Genomic DNA, 15955 nt, shown 5'->3' with positions numbered 1-15955 from the left:
TCCCCCCCCCCCCCTTTGTTCTGTCTACAACAAGCCCCTTAACATTTCTTGCAGCATTGGTTTGGTTGTAATGAATTCCTTGAGTTGTTTTTCTTTTTGGTTTTTTTGTTGTTGTTTTTTTTGTCTGGGAAGCTTTTTATTTCTCCTTTGATTTTAAACAATAGCCTTGCTGGATAATGAAGTCTTGGTTGTAGGCTCTTGTTTTGCTTTACTTTGAATATTTCTTGCCATTCCCTTCTGGCCTCAAGTGTTTCTGTTGAAAAGTCAATGTCATCCTTATGGGGGCTCCTTTGTAGGTTATTTACTGCTTTTCTCTTGCAGGTTTTAGTATTCTTTCTTTATCTCTTAGCTTTGGTATTTTAATTATGATGTGCCATGGTGTAGGCCTCCTTGGGTTCCTCTTTATTGGTACTCCCTGTGCTTCTTGAACTTCTATGACTTTTTCCTTCATCAATTTAGGGAAGTTTCCAGCTATGATTTTTTCAATCATGTTCTCTATCACTTGTTCTTTCTCTGCTCCTTCAGGAACTCCTATGATGTGGATGTTGTTTCTCTTCATGTTGTCACAGAGCTCTCTTAGAGTTTCATCAGACTGTTTAGGCCTCTTTTCTTTTCGCTGCTCTGCTTCCATGCTTTTGTTAATCTTGTCCTCTAAATCGCTGACTCGATCCTCTGTTTCATCAGCCTGCTTTTAATTCCTTCTAGTGTAGTCTTCATTTCTGATATTGTGTTTGTCATATCTGGCTGATTCTTTCTATGATTTCAGTGTCCTTTTTGATGCTTGTTATCTCTTTGTTTAGGTGCTTATTATGTCCATCTATTGTTGCTCTATGGTGCTTGAGCATCCTAACAATCATTATTCTAAACTCTGCATCTGGTATCTTATTTCCATCTCATTCCGTTCTTTTTCTGGGGATTTCTTTTGTTGATTTATTTGAATTGCATTTCTCTGTCTTCCCATTTTGTCTTTGTATAGACTGCTCCTTTGGGTGTGTTGTTTGTGTAGCTAGCTGAGTATAGGGTTGGTGTTGTCTGCTTCTAGATTTCATTTGTGTTGTTTCTAGATATTCTTAGGTTGGCCTCAGCTGTTGTTTGTAATCCGCTGTGGGCTACTTACCAGTGAGGTCACTGCTAATGAATGGCCCTTAGCAACCAAAGAGCTACAGGTGATCCAAAATATATGGCTGCCTCTGCTGGGCCCTGATGCTGTTGTACATATCATCTGCACTCCTAGGCTGGCTTTTGTCTGCTCTTGGCCAGTGTGTGTGGCCTCTCTATTCCTGGGGTGTGGTCTTTCTACTGATCCCCTGCTGCCCTGCCTCCTTGGGCGCTTAGGCACCAGCACTGCCAGGCGTGCAGGCTTGCAGGCTGGAACTCAGACTGCCCTGCAGGTGCGGAGGACTCCCCACCTCTCCAGGCTCTGCACTCCGCAGTGCCGCACGGGAGGCCTCTCTGGCTCTGCCCCTTGCCTCCCCTGTGCAGGCTGCCTTGCTGGGCTCTGCACTGCCCCCCCCCCCCCCCCCCCCCCCCCCCCCCCCCGCTGCTGTGCCTCCCACGCGTTGCTGCCACTGCCACAACTGGGCCTGCCTGCCCATCAGAAGGTACTCAGCAATTTGGGGTGGTTGTATAGCCCAGACCTCAGTACTCAAAACCTGTGTCCTCGATGTGCCCCCTGCTTCTAAGCGTCTCTTTGCACTGACTGGAGCAGGAGAGCCTCTGGTGGGTGGGGTAAATGCTTCCTTTCCTGTCTTGGTTCTCCCAGGAATTATGCTTACTTTAGGTTTGGGGAGTGACCCAGTACAGGGGTCAGGGTGGCTGTCACCCAGTCTCTCCATGTGCCCTGGAAAGACTCTCTCCTCTCGCTACTCCAGTCTTCTTGGCACTTCCCATTCCCGGAGCCCCAGGTAAGTGACTGTGAACGAGGTTTTCTGTGTGGTCCCATTAAGATGATGCCTGGGTTGGAGAGTTCTGTCTTCCTCTCACAAACAGTAACCCAGCTCTTCTTTCAGCTAAATACTGTCCATACTCCTACTCTAGTCTCTGGGGCTCCGGTTCTGTGGCTGAGGACCCACAACTCTCATGGCAGCCCACCCCGCTATGAGAGATCCACTGGGCTGCCTTGCTACCTTTCGCTCCTGGGAGTGGGGCCGCCCTTTCTGCGTCTCCGCCCTTCCTACCAGCTCAGTGTGGTTTCTTCGGTGATTCTTCATTATAGATTCCTCTTAGTTTAGTCCAAAGTTTGTTTTTCAAGATGATCATTCTTAAGTTGTAATCCACTTTGGTTCTGGGAGGTGGTAGCTGTAACGTCCGTCTACTCTGTTGCCGTTTTCCCTCTATCTCTCTGATTTCCTTTTTAATGAATATACTTATATATTCTGAGTCTGCACTGATGGTGTATATGTTTTAGCTATATCAGGGCCTTTGAAAACCCCTAGAAATAAGAAATGATATGACACTTTCATAGAAATTTCAGCAAAAGATATTGATTACATTTTTATATATAATACCATAATAAAAAATTCTAAGCAGTCTTAATGTTCAACAGGAGAATAATGGTATCATATATTTTAGATCATGTTAGTAGAGGCTTATGCTTAATGGTTTAGAATGTGAATTCTGAAGACAGACTGTGTTTGAATTCTGACTTTACCCCTTATTAGCTGTGACTTTGGGCAAGGTACTTAACCTTTTCTTCACTTTACTCATTTGTATAATGGTGATGATGGGGTTGATGTGAAGAAGAAATTATGTCAGCATATAGAACAATGTAGGGCAAATAGTGTTAACTGTGGTTAAATATTGTGTATCCAGTTGAAATGTAATGCCACCAAGAGGAATGTTTACTATACTGATTTCAACCTTTTTCATCTTGTGGCACACAAAAACTAATTACTAAAATTTTATGAGCCTGACCTGTGGTGATACAGTGGATAGAGTGTCGACCTGGAATGCTGAGGTCGCCAATTCAAATCCCTCGGCTTGCCTGGTCACAAAACATGTAATAAGCAACAAGCAAGCAATGAACAACTAAAATGAAGCAAGTATGAGTCGATACTTCTTTCTCTCCCTATGCTCTGTAAAATCAATGAAATAAAATCTTTAAAGATAAAATTTTGTAACACACCAAAAATCATATTTTTTGCCAGCGTGACAAAAAATATAGGTATAATTTTATTCGTTCACACCAGACGGCTATTACTATGTTGGCTGTTGGCAGTTTTTATTTATTTATTTTTATTTTTATTTTTTTTGTATTTTTCTGAAGCTGGAAATGGGGAGAGACAGACAGACTCCCGCATGCGCCCGACCGGATCCACCCAGCACGCCCACCAGGGGGTGACACTCTGCCCACCAGGGGGCTATGCTCTGCCCCTCCGGGGCATCGCTCTGTCACGACCAGAGCCACTCTAGTGCCTGGGGCAGAGGCCAAGGAGCCATCCCCAGTGCCCGGGCCATCTTTGCTCCAATGGAGCCTTGCTGCGGGAGGGGAAGAGAGAGACAGAGAGGAAGGAAAGGGGGAGGGGTGGAGAAGCAGATGGGCGCTTCTGTGTGCCCTGGCCGGGAATTGAACCCGGGACTTCTGCACGCCAGGCCGATGCTCTACCACTTATCCAACCGGCCAGGGCCTGTTGGCAGTTTTTAATTTGACAATCTAAAGCACGGGTCTCAAACTCGCGGCCCGCCAAACAATTTTGTGCGGCCTGCAGACTAATCCACGGGCTTACTTAATTTTATCCAAAATATTTTGAACTTCGTGGATTAGTCTGCGGGCCGCACAAAATTGTTCGGCGGGCCGTGAGTTTGAGACCCCTGATCTAAAGGAAAAAGATGTCAGTGCCCCTGACTAAATAAATAGTCAGGTATTATATGTTTTAATGCTGGTTTTCTAGATTCTGATGAGTAATTGTCACTACTGTATCTTTTGTTTATTGTAGGGGGATATTGTGAGTACACAGTACATCATATCACAAAGTATCTACTTTATGCAGATTCCTTTGGGGATAGAGTTGGCTTAGATCTTATAACTGGGAAAAGCTGTTTTGCTTCTTAGTCATTGGTCTGATTTACCTGTGAACCTCCAGCAGTTTCTCCCTTTTTCTTCTTACTCTATTTGGAATCTTGCCACATTTGTGGGTTCCTCACCTCCACCCCCAACCCTGCCTGAAGAAAATGCACTGATCCTTTTAGCCTTTTACTTAGCAATCTTAGTCTTGTGTTTATTTTGTTTTTTCTTCATCTGAATATATTAATATTTTATTTCTGTTTATTGCCTTTTTTTGTTGTTTGTTTATTGCCTTTTTGAAATGACAGAGGATAGTAAATAGTTGACAAAGGAAAAAATTATGATGTATCATAGATGGAGAATTCCACTTAAGCATGATGAATTAAAGGCATATTTTTGGCTGGCCTATGGTGGCACAGTGGATGGAGCATTGACCTGAAAAACCAAGGTCTCCAGTTAAAACCCTCTACTTTCCTGGTCAAGGCACATTCAACAAGCAACAAGCAATGAACAACTAAAGTGAACCAACTATGGGTTGATACTCTGATACTTCTTGCTCCTCCCCACTCTGTAAAATCAGTAAATAAAATCTTTTTAAAGGCATGTTTTAACTTGTGTGCCTTCTGGAACCTCAGCTAAAATGACAGTTAAAGACATTTTAGGATTCATTAACACGACCAAAAATTGAATATATAGAGAATGAAGATACTATACATCAGATAGAGTGAATTTAATAATTTTGAAAGCTTGAAAGAAAATGGAGGAATTTTTGTCAACTGAACTTTTAATCTAAATGCAATTAGTTATTTACAGTGGCCAAGACATGGAAACAACCAAAGTGTCCCTCAATAGATGATTGGATAAAGATGTGGTACAAATATCTTATGGAATACTCAGCCATAAGAAATGGTGACATATTGCCATTTACAGTAACATGGATAAACCTTGATAACATTATACTGAGTGAAATCAGAAAAAGCTAGGAACTGTACGATTTTCACACATAAATGGGATATAAAATTAGACTCATGGACATAGGTAAAAGTTAAGTGGTTACAGGGAGGGACGGAAGTTAAGAGGGACAAATAATACGGTGATGGGAAATGATTTGATTTTTGAGTAAGGGGCACACAACACAATCAGTATGTTTACCTGAGACCTGTGTACTCATATTGATCAATGTCATTGCATTAAATTTAATTTTCTAAATTAAAAAAAGATATAAATGCAATTTGGAACAACATGAAAAAGAGAATAAACAAGCCAATTTGAGTCCCAAAATGCCAAAAAAGCTCCTGAAGAATTGGAGGTATCATCTGGAGTCAGCCTTAAATGGGGCTAATAATAGGGAATTGGTTTAAAGTTTATGTAAGAGGCAGTTAGAATCTCAAATCCCTCTTTTATGCCATGCAGCCAGTTGAGCACCCCTTCCCTATCCCAAAGACTGGTGGTATATTTTCTGGTGAAGTTGAACCAGTGATTGCTGCTTTCTTAAGAAATCAAACAACTGTAGGGCCAGTTACTGTACTGAAAACAGGATTACATGAACATTTCCAGCTGATCAGTGAGATCCCTTATTCCGCTGTTCGGCTTCTGATAATCTTGGCAGCTGGTCTTAATATCTCTTCCAGGCAGGAGGATGTTGAAATTGAATAGATTAATAGGAGAGACTTAATGAAACTGACAGTTGGGATCTGCCAGTGAAATGATTAGGCCTCTGTCTTACCAGGAAGAGGAAAGCCAGGTGCTTGACAAGCCTCATTCATGTGCACAGTACATTAGTTATCTTTTTTAGTGCCTCTGAAGTATGAACACTCAAGGAAAGACTTTAATACGAAAATCAGTGACCTGAGGAACCAAAAAAAAGAAGGAACTCAGAAAAACAAGAAGCAGAGACCTTAAAAATGGTAATTAGTCTTTGAGAGTACAGAGAGAAGATAATACATCCACAAAACAAATAGAATGTTATTTTAAAAGGTTGAATCGGATAAAAAAAAGAGCTAATAGAAATTAAAGAATGTGATAGAAGCAGTTTCTTTGTAAAACTTGGAAGATAAGGTTGAAGGACTCTCCCAGAAAACGGGAAAAGAGAAAATAGGACTGAAAAACTAGGAAATTTCAAAGATTACTCCAAGAGAGCCAGCGTCAGCTTAGGAGTTTCAAAAAGAAGTATTGTAAAAAAGTATTGAAAAGATTATTAAGGTAGTAATAAAGAAAGTTTTCTGGAATATATTTACGGACTGTTTTTCCAAGGATTTTTTTTTTTTCTGTATAGAAAGAATTTTCCCCAAGTTCATTATAAAATTAATGGGGAAAAAAATCCATACAAAGTCCATCATCATGAACATGAAAAAGGAAACATCTCAAAAGAAATGGTGTGTTAGCATGCAAGTAGAATCAAGTTTCAGGCCCATCACAGTCTATGGTTGCTTTAATTTTTATTTTTCTAAAGACCAGTGATGTCCAGTATCTGTTTATGCCATCTACATACATATCTTTTGGTAGTGTCCACTTGAATAATTTCCCTGTTTTTATTGTTTTATTTGTTATAGTTGAGATTTAAGTGTTATATATTCTGGACACAAGTCCATCATCAAATATGTGACTTTCAGATATGTTCTCCCAATCTGTGGCCTCTTTTAAAATTCTCTAACATTGTCTTTCAAAGAGCAACTTTTTAATTTTGGAAGTCTGATTCATTAATTCTGTATTTTATGGATTGTGCTCTGTTTGACTTTTAAAACCATAAACATGTATTTCTGTGATGAAATACAATTTTAAAACCTAAAATGTGAGTTCTCACTTCAGAAACAGAAGTTTCTACCCTAGGGATAGCAGCACTTAATTTATCAAAGTTCACTACAGCAATTTCTGAAATAATGTCATTTTCTTCAGTGTTGTTTTGGTATAACGTTGATGTGATGGCTGTAGAAACTTAGCTCTTGTTTTTATCAATTCACCTTTGACAGAATTGATTTCTCTGGTTTCATACTTTTAATCCTTTAAAGTCAAAGAAACTGTCAGTGACATCAAGTGAGGACTTACTACTGTATATTCTATTTTTTGTTGTCAAATATTTCATTTGCTTTTCATTTAATCCCCAAATATTAAACATTTCATAAATGCTGAGCTGAAAAGTGTGTGTCTCATTGTTGTGGTAGGTTTGTGTTTGTTTTTACTAATTTGCATTTGGAAACACCACCTCTTTTTCAATTAAATTTTTATACAGGTCCTTGAACAATGTACTGGATTAGTTGCTTGCTTATGATGGCTTTATTTTGAGAAATAATAGCACATTTGAATGTCTAGTGATGCAGGATTTTATTTTGACACGGTAATTAAAATATTTTAGACAATAAACATTGGAGAAACTCAACAGAGACCAATCACTTTTTATTTTCTTGAGTAAAGTATTTAGGCAATAAATTGTAAATAGATTGTCATTTCCTCACTACCTTTAAGTACTGTTTTAAGATAGAAACTAGAAAGAAGTATTAGAAATAACCACTGGAATATTTGGATTCATCTTTTACCCTCTTATAGGCCTTCTGGTGATGTTCTTGAGACATTCAATTTCTTAGAAAATGCTGATGACAGTGATGAAGAAGAGGAAAATGACATGATTGAAGGCATCCCAGAGGGAAAAGACAAACATCGGATAAATAAACACAAAGTAGGAACTCGGTTTTCTTATTAGCTAAAATATATATTCTCATGTATTTCAAATAGAAAATTTTAGGATGTCTTAAGTTAAATTGGGAGTAATCATTAAGTATTTTGACATGACACTTGAAAATTTTATATATCAGTTCTTACTGAGTTACCCACATATAGAACTCGCTCACTGCATTGGCCACTAAAATGGCAAGAAAGGTTTGTTTCTATAAGCTAGTCCAGTAGTTTGAAACATTTTTTTAAAAATCAGCGCTCTCTTTACTTCTCCCACAACTAAGAATCACTACTGTAGTTTTTGTCTTTATGTAGAGTAAAGAGGTGATAAATTAACTGAAGCTTCAGTGGGTATACTCCCACCTTGGGTGAGGGAGTAAACTATAAATTTGTCAACATTTCATTCTTTGGTAAGGACTAATAATTTACTTATGCTCATAACCTAACAAACAGGTTTTTTTTTTTAAAAAAAAAAAGATTTTATTTATTGGTTTTTGGGAGGGGATAGGGAGAGAGAGAAAGGGGGAGGGAGGAGTGGGAAGCATCAACTCATAGTTGCTTCTCCTATGTACTTTGACCCAGCAAGCCCAGGTTTTGAACCAGTGACCTCAGTGTTCCAGGTCAGTGCTTTATCCACTGTGCCACCACAGGTGAGGCCATTTATCTGTTTTAGTGGTGATGTGGATTAGCTATAAGAGCAAAAGTAATTTGGGCAATCCATTTGTGAATTATTGTAGTAGTGTACAGTATTTCAATCAAGTATGTATAAAAAAAGTGGATAGATTCAGTTGTAGTTCTTTGGGATGTTACAGTGATATGGGTAAAATGCCAGTGTTCCTCAAAAGTTTTGAGTGTATAAAAGCACTTTTAACCTTTTTTGTCACATTTTATATCTGTAACATATTCAGTATATGTGATATGAGCGAATAGACTCGTTTTGGGGGGGTTTTTTTTGGTTATTGTTTTTGGTTCTTTGTTCTTGGAGATAAAGCACTATGATAATTACCATAGCTATTGATTTATATTAGTTAATATACTTTTTAGCTGCACACCTTTTATATATAAGTCATGGACTACATACACAGTTCAAAGAGAGTGAATGAGTCTTTAAAAGGGTACCTGAGAATATATTATAGGGTTACTATTCTTGGTCATTAATTTTTTTTTTTTTTTACTTTTTTTCCAAAGTTAGAAGTGGGGAGGCAGTCAGACTCCTACATGTGCTCGACCGGGATCCACACAGCATGCCCACCAGGGGGCGATGCTCTGCCCATCTGGGGCGTTACTCCACTGCAGTCGGAGCCACTCTAGCACCTGAGGTGGAGGCCATGGAGCCATCCTCAGCGCCCAAGGCAGCTTTGCTCCAATGGAGCCTTGGCTGCAGGAAGGGAAGAGAGAGAAGCCAGGAAGGAGCTGGGGATGGGTGATTCTCCTGTGTGCCCTGGCTGGAAATTAAACCTGGAACTTCCACACACCTGGCCAGTGCTCTACCGCTGAGCCAACTGGCCAGGGCCCTTGATCATTAACATTTTAATCATTTTTACTACAACATTACTTGCATCAGGTCTTACAGTGGTCTTCACACAGCACTATTCAAAACCATTTATCAAGGGTATAATCTGGGATTGATGAACTACATGGAAAATCTAATATTTTGTACCTAGGTGATTTAAAAATGGGAGTGCAAATGTAAAGATAATTTTGTGAAAACATGAACCTTTTAAAATAAATCATGGCTTATGTTCCTTTACAGATAGGTAATGAAGGTTTAGCTGCTGACCTAACTGATGATCCCGATACTGAGGAAGCACTGAAAGAATTTGATTTTTTAGTGACTGCTGAAGATGGTGAAGGAGCAGGAGAAGCACGGAGTTCAGGGGATGGCACCGAATGGGGTAAGGTCATAAAAAATTATGGGGGTGAGAGAAACTATGGGGGATATATTACTATTAAATATTATATGTGAAATGTGTGAATCTGAATGTAAGGTAGTGGCAGTTAAACTAAGAGCAAGGGGAAGTGGATTGAATGATTTGCCACAATTTATTTAGATTAGGTGGCTAAACTTTCATATATATGGCTTTTGGTGGATTTTGATTTTTGAAATTTGTCTTGATTTAAAGTTGAAACATTAGCAAACTTAGACATTCAATTTCTTTCTCTTAGCAGATTTAAAAGCAGAAGCATGTATATACAGTTATTAAAATTCCCATTATTTAATTTGGTATAAGTTTCAAGAAGACTTAACTCTTTCAGTTTGCCTATATAGTGTTATCTGACTTATTTCTAGGAAGTAATAAAGCTACTAATCTTGAATTACAGCTCTATGTTCAACAAGATTTAGTGAAGGTATTAAAGTTTATTGCTTATAATATTCAGTGTGCAAATATTAGGGCCTAGACTTTGGAAGTGATACCTAATACTAATAAATAATCCAGGGAGAAAGGGAGAAAACACAGTTCTGTTTATATAGTGTTAAAAACCCCATTAGAAATCAAATAAAAGTATAAAAAATATTTTAAGAGACTAGCTGAGGACCACTATGTTGTTCCTATTAAATATATTCATTTAATCATATTTTAATATAATGTTATCTGATATTTGGAACTCTAATTGCGTTTACACAGCTTTAATTAGAGAAGGTTATTAAGGACCTTAACATATTTCACATGGAGACCAAACTTGCTTAATAACGAGAAAGGAATAATCACAGGATTTCTAAACACTAGTTTGGTGATAGGAAACGTATTTGGATTTTTACAGTGCCTCATTTATGTATTGAAACTGAATATTGTTAATAGAAGAGACAAAACCTAAGTAATAGATTTATTGACAATCCTAATACAAATTGAGTACTTAAAAGATCTGAATTTTGCCCTGGCCTGTTGGCTCAGTGGTAGAGCGTCGGCCTGGTGTGTGGATGTCCCAGGTTCGATTCCTGGTCAGGGCAATCTTCCACCCTTCTCCTTCTTCTTACTCTCTCTCCCCCCCTCCCACAGCCAAGGCTCCATTGGAGCAAAGTTGGCCCAGGTGCTGAGGATGGCTCCATGGCCTCTGCCTCAGGCGCTAGAATGACTCCAGTTGCAGCGGAGCATTAGCCCCAGATGGACAGAGCATCACCCCCTGTTGGGCGTGCCGGGTGGATCCTGGTTGGGCACATGCAGGAGTCTGTCTCTGCCTCCCCGATTCTCACTTCAGAAAAAATACAAAACAAGATCTGAATTTTGTTACCAGCTTTCTCATTACTTATGATCCTTAAGTATTGTCTTTAGACCTTCACTTTTAAGTGGAGGGACAAAAAGAGACACATTAATTGAAAATATGAAAAAACTCAAGTTACCTTCTAGACTTGAATATACATTTTGTACTTATTTGAAAATGGCTATAATTCTAGAAATTTACTCTTACTAAGAATTAGCTTTGATCAGGAGAAACTATAGAAGTATCTAGGCTTTCTGTGCAATCCACTGAATGTTGGAAATAATTTTTTTAATACTTTCTATACTATTGTTTGTGGTTTTTTGATTAATATCGTAATTATATAAATATATTTAAATTATATAAATATATAATTATTCTGAAACCTATGTATGTTTTAGATTTAGAACCTATATCTACATGTGATGAAGAAAATTAAAAATCATCTATAATGCTACTATGTAGAGAGAACCATAAATAACATTTATATATAAACATGTATATTTATTTAACAAAGGATTTTGCTATGTGCTGATTTTTAGCCCACATTTTTCACTTAACATGCTGTTCTTCTGTAGAATCATTTTTGTAATCGATGTATAATGTTCTGTCAATATATTTAACCAGGGCTTTGCTGATATACATTTAGATTATTTTTATTTTTAAAAATGATCAAAAGCAGTTTTTGAACATTTGTATAGCTAAGTCTTGACACATATCCATTCCAGTTTCTTTTGCCTCAAATTTCTGGAAGTTTAACTGCCAGTCAAAAGAATATACAAAAATTTTAGGAATTTTTTTTTTTTTGAGAGACAGAAGAGGGGAGAGGGAGTAAGAAGCATCAACTTGTAGTTGCTTTCACTTTAAATGGCATTTGTTTTTTAAATAAAAGTACTACATGTTGTGTACAATTGATTGGTTGTTCTGTCCAAAGACTTTATGACTTTAGAGCAGAGCTAAGAGAGGACCTAATTAATGAATGACAAATGTCAATACATTATTTACTTTTACTAATAATATTTGAGAGTGACCTGAATCTCTTGGAAGTGGAAGTAACTGACAAAGTCTCTTCCTCCCAGATGAGACTGAAACCCCTTTAAAGCACTTAAAATTCTTGATAAAGAGGACTCTTAAGAACAAAATGGTTCAACTGGTTTCTTTCCTTAAGAACTGAAAACTGTCATAAAATCTATATATTGGTTTTAAATTTATCATTTCTACTCAAGTGTCATATTTTGTTTTTGCAAAACAACGTGGATGAATATACAAGCACTCCTTTATATTTAATTCATTTACTTAAAGTTTGAATTTACTTATAAATTGAAAGATGGTAGTTTTCAGGTTTAAGTTATTGGGTAGAGGATACTAGCTCTAGTTTTGAACTCTTTTATCCTATGAAACATTGCTTTTTAGAAGCTTTTTTTTAGAGAGAAACAGGAAAGGAGAGAGATGAGAAGCATTAAATTATAGTTGAGTCACTTTTTAGTTCAATGATTGCTTCTCATATGTGCCTGAACTGGGGATTCTAGCTGAGTGGGTGACTCCTTGCTCAAGCCAGAGACTTTGGGCTTCAAGCCAGTGACCATGGCATTATGTTGGTGATCCCATGCTCAAGCCAGTGAGCCTATATGTTCAAGCCACATGAGCCTGTGCTCAAGCCAGTGATCTTGGAGTTTTGAACCTGGGACTTCAGTGTCCCAGGTTGATGCTCTATCCACTGTGCCACCACTGGTAAGACTTAGAAAGTTTTTGAATCCTGCTTTTCTTTGTAATCTGTGTCAGGTAGTCTAAATTTCATTTTAGTGGTTTTTATAGTTTTTCTCACAGTCAGAAATATTGGTGGACATTTCTAATTTTACTATTTCTGTCATGAAGACTAGACATTTTTAAGGACATTTGGTTATTTTCTTCTACACTATTAAACTGATTTGTGGAAATTTATAGAACTACAAAATGCAATTAGTACCTTATAATTGTATTTGTTTATTTATATATTTTTTAGTTGAATTCATTGAGTTGACATTGGTTAATAAAATTATATAGGTTTCAGGTCTACAATTCTATAATCCATCTTCTGTATATTGTCTTGTGTGTTCACCACCCCAAGTCAAGTCTCCTTCCATCTCCATTTATCCCCCCTTTACCCTCTTCTACCTCCCCCCACTCCCCTTTCCCTCTGGTAATCACTATATTGTTGTCTGTGTCTGTGAGGTTTTTTCTTTGTTTAATCTCATCCCCTCTGACAGCTGTCAGTGTGTTCTCTTTATCTGTTTTATTAGTTTACTTTGTTTATTAGATTCCACATACAAGTGAAATCATATGTACTTGTCTTTCTCTGATTGGCTTATTTCACTTAGCATAATACTCTCCAGGTCCATCCATGCTGTCACATAAGGTAAGATTTCCTTCTTCTTTATGGCTGAGTAGTATTCCATTGTATAAATGTACCACAGCTTTTTTTTTATCTACTCATCTATTGATGAGTACTTGGACTGCTTCCAAATCTTGGCTCTTGTAAATAACACTGCAGTGAACATAGGGGTGCAAATATTCTTTTCAATTAGTGTTTTGGGTTTCTTTGGATATATTCCAAAAGTAGAATTGCTGGGTCATAAGGCATGTCCATTTTTAATTTTTGAGGAAACTCTATTCTGTTTTCCACCGTGGCTGCACCAGTCTGCATTCCTATCAGTAGTATACAAGAGTTCCCTTTTCTCCACATCCTTGTCAATACTTGTTGTTTATTTATTGATGATACCCATTCTGACAGGTTTTATGATCTTGTTGAATTGTTTCGTCATCATATAGTGTCTTCTGTTGTCTCTTACTGTAGCCCTTGTTTTAAAGTCTTATCTTGTCAGATGTAATTATTGCTACCCCCAGCATTTCCTTTCCATTTGCATGCAATATTTTTTCCATCCGTTTTTTTTAGGCTCTGTGTTTCTTTCATTCTGAGGTAGGTCTCTTGTAGACCTCATATATATGGGTCTTGTTTTTTTATTCATTCAGCTTATCCATCCCTGTATCTTTTAATTGGAGCTCTTAAGCCATTTATAAAGTGATTATTGATAGGTATGTATTTATTGCCATTTTATTTTTTTAACTATGTTCCTGTTTTTTTCTTCTCCTTCTCAAAGACCCTTTAGCATTTCTTGTAATAATAGTTTGGTAGTAACAAATTTCTTTAGAATTTTCTTGTCTGAAAGCTCTTTATTTCACCTTCAATTTTAAATGATAGCCTTGCTAGGTAAGATAGTCATGGTTATAGGTTCTTGGCTCTTCATCACTTTGATATTTCACGCCAATCCCTTCTGGCCTGAAATTTTTCTGTTAAGATATCATCTGATAGCCTTATGGGAGCTTCTTTGTAGGTAGCTAACTGCTTGTAAGATTTTCTCTGTAGGCCCTGGCTGGTTGGCACAGTGGTAGAGCATCCACCTGGCTTGTGGATATCCTGGGATCGATTCCAGTTAGGGCACACAGAGGAGTGCCTATCTGCTTCTCCACCTCTCCTCTTTCCCTTCTGCATTCTCTCTCTCTTCTCCTCCTGCATCCATGGTTCAGTTGGTTCGAATGCATCATCCCCAGGTGCTGGCTTGTGGAGCCTCTGCCTCAGGTGGTAAAAAATACCTCCTCGATTGTGAACATGGCCCCAGATGGGCAGAGCATCAGCCCCAGACTGGGCTTGCTGGGTAGATCCTGGTTGGAGCGCATGTGGGAGTCTATTTCCCCTCTTTGCACTTGGAAAAGAAGGGGAAAACTGGCTGGGCAGTGGGGCAGTGGATAGAGTGTCGGACTGGGATGCGGAGGACCCAGGTTCAAGACCCCGAGGTCATCAGCTTGAGCGTGAGCTCATCTGGTTTGAGCAAGGCTCACCAGCTTGGACCCAAGGTCGCTGGCTTGAGCAAGGGGTTACTTGGTCTGCTGAAGGCCCGCGGTCAAGGTACATATGAGAAAGCAATCAATGAACAACTAGGGTGTTGCAAGGAAAAGAAGGGGAAAAAAATTTCTCTTTGTCTCTAACCTTTCCCATTTTATTTAATTTATTTATTTATTTTTTTAATTTTTTTTTTCTGAGGTTGGAAATGGGGAGGCAGTCAGACTCCCACATGCGCCCGATCCCGGCATGCCCACCAGGGGGCGATGCTCTGCCGCAACCAGAGCCATTCTAGCGCCTGAGGCAGAGGCCACAGAGCCATCCTCAGTGCCTGGGCAAACTTTGCTCCAATGGAGCCTTGGCTGTGGGAGGGGAAGAGAGAGACAGAGAGGAAGGAGAGGGGGAGGGGTAGAGAAGCAGATAGGCGCTTCTCCTGTGTGCCCTGGCTGGGAATCGAACCTGGGACTCCTGCACGCCAGGCCAACGCTCTACCACTGAGCCAACCAGCCAGGGCCTCTAACCTTTCCTATTTTAAATATGATGTGTCTTGGTGTGGGCCTTTTTGGGTCCATCTGGTTTGGGACTCTACACAGAATTCCTGGACTTGTATGCCTTTTTCCTTCACCAGGCTAGGGAAGTTTTCAGTCATTATTTCTTCAAATAGGTTCTCAATCCCTTGCTCTCTCTCTTCTTCTGGTACTCCTGTATATAGTGCAGATGTTGTCATGTTTTCCCAAAGGTTCCTTAAAGTATTCTCATTTTTTAAAAATTCTTTTGCTTTTTTGATGCTGATTGGGTGTTTTCTGCTACCTTGTCTTCCATATCACTGATTTGATCCTCTGCTTCATCCAACCTACTGTTTATTTTTTGCAATATATTTTTTATGTCAGAAACTTATTCTTCATTTCTGATTAGTCTTTTATTATGGTTTCTTTGTCTTTTATCATGCTGTTGTAGTTCTCACTAAGCTTCTTGAGTAGTATCCTTATAATCTTTTTTTTTTTTTAACTCTATAACTAATAAATTGCCTCCAATTTCATTTAGCTGTTTTTCTGGAGATTTCTCCTTTTCTTTCATTTTGGGCATGTTTCTTTGTCTTCACATTTTGGCCGCCTCTTTGTGTTTGTATCCTGTGTATTAGGTAGATCTGCTATATTTCTCATTTGTGGTAGGGTGGCTTTATGTAGTGGGGTGCAGTGGCACAGTCT

At 38.6% G+C, this 15955-nt stretch overlaps 1 protein-coding gene across 1 annotated transcript in view; it reads left to right on the top strand.

The window, feature by feature from the left end:
• The window catches only part of STRN3 (striatin 3), a 117253-nt gene that overhangs the window by 62980 nt on the left and 38318 nt on the right, over nucleotides 1-15955 (top strand). Inside the window, exons 6-7 of the mRNA XM_066277665.1 lie at nucleotides 7547-7676; nucleotides 9426-9567. Coding sequence (XP_066133762.1) covers nucleotides 7547-7676; nucleotides 9426-9567 — 272 coding nt within the window. The remainder of the gene's footprint in view (nucleotides 1-7546; nucleotides 7677-9425; nucleotides 9568-15955) is intronic.

This window comes from Saccopteryx bilineata, chromosome 4 (assembly GCF_036850765.1).
Source record: "Saccopteryx bilineata isolate mSacBil1 chromosome 4, mSacBil1_pri_phased_curated, whole genome shotgun sequence".
Taxonomy (NCBI): Eukaryota; Metazoa; Chordata; class Mammalia; order Chiroptera; family Emballonuridae; genus Saccopteryx; species Saccopteryx bilineata.
This window is presented reverse-complemented; position numbering and strand designations above follow the sequence as displayed.